This window comes from Pseudorca crassidens, chromosome 14 (assembly GCF_039906515.1).
Source record: "Pseudorca crassidens isolate mPseCra1 chromosome 14, mPseCra1.hap1, whole genome shotgun sequence".
Classification (NCBI taxonomy): Eukaryota; Metazoa; Chordata; class Mammalia; order Artiodactyla; family Delphinidae; genus Pseudorca; species Pseudorca crassidens.
The window spans coordinates 69,626,038-69,632,171 of record NC_090309.1 but is presented as its reverse complement, the minus strand read 5'-3'; the positions used below and the strand labels follow the sequence as shown (position 1 = coordinate 69,632,171).

Sequence of the window (6,134 nt, the reverse complement as noted above, 5' to 3'; positions counted from 1 at the left end):
ATGAACTCGGCCTACAGTCATGCAGCCCGGGGACTTGGTAATTTTGAAGCGTCCAAGAGAGTCCAAATGTTATAAAAGAAGCGTCCTTTGGTTTAGTGGCAGATTTCTTCACTGTAAGAATGCTTTAACTCCTGGCGGGCTTCCCGCGAAGTGGTATAAAAAGCGTTTGTGGTTTGTACTGACTCCTTTCTGCCTCTCCCCATCATAGGTCCCTGGATGCTACAGGTTGGGGCCCTCTGGATACCTGAGGATCGTACTCACGGCCCAGAAAGTAGCTGCTCCCTGCAGACCACCTCCCAGGTGCCTTCTCCGCCCAGGGCACGGGCACCCGTGACGCTGTCCCCCCAGGTAAGGGGCACCTAGGGAAGTCATGAGGGGGTGGGGATCTTCCTCGGGTACTCCCAGGGGCTCCGCCTGGGGGATGTAGCTGGGCTGCCGGGCTTTTCCATCCGGGCCAGGCTGTCTGTGGGCCCTCCCTGCTCAGCCGTCCGTCAGGGGCCTCCCTGGCCTGACTATGGCCTCCTCAGCCTGAGCTTTGCCTCCACTCTCGAGCTGGTGGGCTGGCCGAGGGGCTGAGCGTGGTCTTCTGTGGTGGGAAGATGGAGATGGGCAGGGGATACAGGAGTGGGGCCTCCAGGAGCACCGGCTGGCCCCGTTTCCTCAGCTGACAGGACAGGAGAGTGGGAACAGTGTGGCCAGCTGTGTGGCGGGAGACTGGGTCCCAGGCCTGGCGCTGCCACTGGGAGCCAGCTGTGTGGGCCTCAGTCTCCTCTGCAGAGTGAGGGGATCAGAGGTCCTGCCCTGGAGAGAATGCGTGCTTGTGAGGTGGAGGGCCACTTCTCCCTGGAGGGCTTGGAGCAGGGGCCTGGAGACCCCTTGGGAGGAGTGTGGAGAATCGGGAATGCCTGAGCAGTTCAGGAAACAGGCCGCGGTGCTCAGGGCAGGGCACCTGGGGAGCCCGTGAAGGAGGCTGAGAAGGTGTAATTGGGGGAGGGGTTTGGAGCCAAGCTGGGGGTAGAAGTCAGGCCGAGAGGGTGGGGAAGACTGGGCTCTGGTGGGGATCATGGTGCCCTGGCTGGCTGGAATTGGGATGGCAAGCCCCCACCTGAGGGCCAGGCTCTGCTTTGGGGGACAGGCTGCAGAGAGCCCGGGGCAGTCTGTCCTCAGTCCTGGCCTCAGTGGACTCTAAGATGCCGCTCTCCCTATGTTTCTGTCCCCCGGCAAAGTTCTGGCTCCGCTGGCCGTGTACTGTGGGAGCATCTCTTGGACCAGTGCTGGACACTCCCGGGGGGAAGCAGTGACTCCAGCCCAAAGACTTTTGGAAAAGATGAGACTGGGGGACTGGGCCTAGTGACTTGGTCACATCAAATGACCTTCAAGTGCCCAGGGCAGCCTCTCTGGGGCCTTTGGGCAGAGATGGGGGATTCCACCTGACAGCTGCCCAGTCAGGGCCAGTGACCACGGAGCAGAGCTTGGGCCTCGTCCTGGAGGGAGGAGATGGGTGTGTTTAGATGCCCAGCTGTGTCCTCAAGCTACTGGCAGGTATTATTTTTACTTTGGTCCCTACTGAAAATGCCCTTTGGTTTTAGGTGGGTCCTTTCAATCCTGTGCCTCAGGGGATGGAGTTGTACGGAGGGGACCCGCAGGAACAGGGAAGTGGGGCTCTTCTAGGAACCCCGGAAAGGCAGGGCTGTGGTCCCTGGCTTCAGGACCTGGGCTCCTCTAGCACCGCAGCTCTGGTCTCTGCTTCCCTCAGCCTCCCTCCGGCCAGTGCTGAGCGTCCTGCTAGAGAAGCCGTCGCAGCTCTTGAGTGGATGTGGGGAGCCTGGCAGCCTCAAGCTGGGTGCTTCCCTGAAGGGCTGGCAGGCCAGGAATGGCCATCCCAGGAAGCCTGGGGCCCTGTCACTGGGCCCCCAGCCCCTGGGGCCACTTCCTTCGCTGGAGTCGGAGGCCAACCGTGTGGCCCGGGACACCACTCAGATTAAGGACAAGCTCAAGACAAGGAGGTTCTTGGAGGGCTTGGCAGCATCTCCCCGAGGTGAGCCCTGGGCCTGTCCACCTGCCACCTGGGCTGTGAGGACCAGCAGGTGTCCAGCTGGCAGCTGGGCTAGTCAGGCGGCACCCGCCAAGCACCCTCTCTCTACACCCTCCACCTCCTCCCTGGAACGCCGTCTCCCACCGGGGCCTCTGCGGTAGCTCCCGACCTGCCTCCCCATTCTCACCCTCGCTGCAGAGGAATTCTAGTCTTCTAGGCTTCGCTGCAGAAGAATTCTTTTTGAACACGAATCTGACTATATTCTTCTTTCACTTCCACGGGCTATGCTTAACGCCACCCAGTGGTTTTCAGATGGCCGCAAGGACTAGAACCTGTTGTCCTCACTCCTAATTCAGTACTGATTTTGTTTCCCTTTCTACCCAACCTGCCTCTGAATTTTAAATAGGTAACTTTGATTGACACTTTCTACCAAATTTTACAGGCGTGGGAAAGGACACTCAGCAGAGTCTAGTGGTGCGGGTAGAGCTGGGGGCGGATCTGCACCCTCATCTCTCCATCTCAGCTGCCCCAGGACATAAAGCCCTGTTGCCAGCATCTCAATTAACCCCATTCCCCGCACTCCTGGGACTAACCTACTCCCTGTCCCCAGCCCCTACAGCCTCTCTGGATCCTGGGGGAGCCCCCAAAGGAGTTCCCCTGAGGACCGCCATTCCCCGGGCTGCCTCTCAGAGGTGCCCAGGCCGATGACTCCCATCCAGAGCCTCCCCACCACCCCGGAGGCCAGCGGAACCAAGGACAAAGGCCTGGACCCATCCAGGAGCCATCAGGGACCCCAGGAACTGAGACCCGGTGCCCAGGAGGTAAGGCGGTTGGACTGCTCTGAGTCTTGCTTCCCTGCCCTTCTGTTTTTCTTTCTATCCTTTACCAACCCCTGTTCCCAAGCCCTGAGCTTCTCTGGAGGTGTCTTCTCTGGCTTGGGAGTTGCCCCAGAGGTACTGAGCCCAGTCCTCCTGAGCAGAGGCTGTGTGACCACCTGTCTTACACTTGGTGGTTCCCAAGCCATCTCTGATATAAATGTTCCAGAATTCCTCATGCTTCTGGCCCTCCTCATTTTTGGTAAGGAACTGTGGCAGAGGGGACAGAATGCTGGGCTGGGACTCCGGGGATCTGGGTTCTGGTTTTCACTCTGCCCCTCACTGGTTGTGTGACCTTGGGCAAGTCACTCCCCTCCCTGGGCCCCAGTTTGCACTAAAAAGAGGGAATTGGACCAGATGTTTTTGAGGATCCCTTTCGGCCCTGACGTTCTAGGATTTTCTGAAATGAGAACAGAAAAACAAATAATAATAATAACAAAAGGGGTTGGAGTAGGAATGAGGGGATTCCCTTCTTGCCTAAAATGGTAAGGAAACAATGAACCTGGGGTCCCAGGGTTGTGTGGCTGGAAAGAGGATACTTGCCAGCACTTCTGCCCAGGTGGCTGCTGATAGAAGGGACTGCCTGCGAGGTGAGCATCCAGATGGAATGTTTCATGGACCAGACCCCTCCTCCAACTCCGCTCCCAGGCGCAGGTGTCCCAGCAGTACCTGCACTGCAGTGGCGAGAAGATGCACAAGTCCCTGGCGGGCATTGTGATCTCGTCCATCCCAAAGGACAGGGTGCCCGCCGGGACCTCCTCCTGCACGCCTGGCTCCCTTCCCAGCCTCTTGCCTCCAGGCCAGGACATCCTCATGGGCCTGAGGCCTGCCACCACACGGTAAGCAGCGCTAAGTCAAAAGTACCTTGCAGCCCTCTCTCCTCTACCCCCCAAGATCCTCTTGGGCTCCCTATGGCTAAGCCTCCATGCCAGGGCAGAACTCTAGGGGCTGGGCGTGTGAGGGGCAAGGTCCTCCACTGTGAGCCTCAGACCTGGGGTTGTCACAGCTCTCACCCTTGACTCCAGCGGGAGGGGTGTATGGGCTTAATTAACAATGAGTCGGCCTCTGTCTTCTACCAGTGTCCTGGTGTGTGTGGTGGCTGCAGTGATGAATAAAATACAAATTATTTTAAAGCTCTATTGAATTCATGGTAGCTGTTTGTGACGACGTATTGATATTTTCTTAATTAATGGACACTAAAAATACAAGTGTTATCGTGTCTGTGTATATGGGGGGGGAGTCCACAAAACTTTTGAACTTAAAAAGGGGTCTTCATACCCCCAAAAGGCTGGGAATCAGTGCGTAGAGGATCTCTGTGTTGTAATGAATCTGGACTTATGGCTGGTAAGTGGGACAGAGGGTGCTCTCCACATGGCCAAAGACATCCCTGTGGTCAGGCCAGACTGCTGGAGTGACTGTGTGTGTATGTGAGAGAGAGAGAGAGAGAGGGCGAGAGCGTGCGCTTTATCTGGGGTCGGCTGTACCTATTTCTCTCAAGTGGGGAAGGGAAGCGCCTTCTCAGCACTGTCCACAGGCATCCAGCCTGTGCACTGCCTGACTACCTCCCGCCCACTGATTTGCTCCACGTTTATTTAAACCTCATTTCTATTCTTTAACTTGGAGCACTACAAGGCAGGGGCCATATCTGGAAATCTCTGTGGCTCCCATGGTGTCAAGCTTGGTCCTGGCCATGGATTAGTCACATAATAAGTATCTGCCCATTTGCTGTCTGGTTGTGACGTGGATTTCTCTCCATTGCCTCTGTGAGGCTAACAAATGGCTGGGAGGGAGACTCCATTTCCATTTCATCCATCCTCCCGTCCAGCCATGCATCCATGTGCTCACTTAAAAGCTATGGAGCACCACTCTGTGTCAGGCATCGTGCCAGGTGAAAGCAAAGCCCAACAAGACAGCCAGGGGCAACCACAGGGATTGCCCAGCTCCACCTCTGCCCCCCAAACCTGTTAGTGCTCCTGGGCAGTGGGGGGTTCCGTAGTGAAGACGCAGCGGAGGGGCTCCCTAGGCTGGGTGCCCTGGGGTGTTTGCCTACTGGCTGCAAAACACACAACCCCTCCATGTAGGTCCTGACCCAAGAGGCTGTGCGAGTTCCAGGGAGCAACTCTGAGTCTTACTGGTCCAGGCCCACCCTGAAGCTCTGCCCCTCCTGTAGACCTCGGGTCCCCTGACCTCCACAGACCCCTCGGATAGGGGCCCCTGGATCTGGGCAGGCACTGAAATGGGCTCTCCTACTGCCTGCCTTCTAGCCACCCCGGCCCGGGTCATTCCGCTGAGTGAATCCTCTGAGGCCAGAGCACAGGATGTTGTGTTCCAGTCCTTGCGTTGTGGCTTGTGACCCTGTCAGCCCCCCAGGGGGTTCTGCTGTCTGTGCATTTCCCCGTGAGAAGAGGAAAATCCATGTTGGGTGATGTATAGCTGGCCTTCACGGGAATGTAAGCCCCGTGAAGGCAGGGATTGCCATCTGTCTTAGTGATGCTGTATTCCCGCTAAAACCAGTGCCGGGAATGCCCCATCCTCCTTTCCTGTGCTTAGTTTGGAATTGAACCTCTGTTACAAAACAGTGGTGATTTCCCATCAGCAGCAAAGGGGGTCAGTCCCTCTAGACCCTGAGGGGCAAGGGTGGGGGGATCGCCGAGCTCTCCTGGAGTGGGGGCTGTTCGGAGGACTTGAACTCAGTCTGCTCTGAGCTGGAAGGAGATTTATCCTCATCTGCGGCAGCCGCTCTCCTGCGGACAGAGCAGGGCACGGGGCTCCCTTTTGGACTGAGCAGTTTCATGTGGAGGTGGCTTCCCGGGGAATGGATGGGCTGTGCCTCTGGAAAATAGGGCTCGGAGCTGTGTCTGGATACTGAGGCTGGCCTGGCCTGGCCTGCCGGTCAGCCTGCCCTCAAGTTTGCGGAAGGGGCTGCATCTCCTGCGGCTTCGAAGCCCTGGCCAGGAGCCTCTTTACAGGACCACCCATGGCTCCCTCGGCCCTTGCCCCCTCCTGAGCTAGCCTGGGCTCCTCACAGCAGGAGCTCTTGCTTGCCATCTCTCATGGGTGTTTTTTTCTCCCCCATTCTTTTAAGATTGGTTCGGGAGGGTGGACCTTGGGAGAAGACCCCCGGATCTCTGGGTATGTACTCGCCGTGCACACCCCCATGTGTTTTTTGACTCTCTGGTTCCTTGGCTGGATCATGGGATCAGAATTAGGGCCAGAGGAGACCT

General features: G+C 57.5%; 1 protein-coding gene across 1 annotated transcript in view; it reads left to right on the top strand.

Moving 5' to 3' along the window:
- TOGARAM2 (TOG array regulator of axonemal microtubules 2) overlaps positions 1-6,134 on the top strand; it is a 37,440-nt gene continuing 31,306 nt past the window's right edge. Inside the window, 8 exon segments of the mRNA XM_067703864.1 lie at positions 1-37; positions 209-348; positions 1,590-1,656; positions 1,757-2,038; positions 2,655-2,726; positions 2,729-2,856; positions 3,559-3,749; positions 5,996-6,042. Coding sequence (XP_067559965.1) covers positions 1-37; positions 209-348; positions 1,590-1,656; positions 1,757-2,038; positions 2,655-2,726; positions 2,729-2,856; positions 3,559-3,749; positions 5,996-6,042 — 964 coding nt within the window.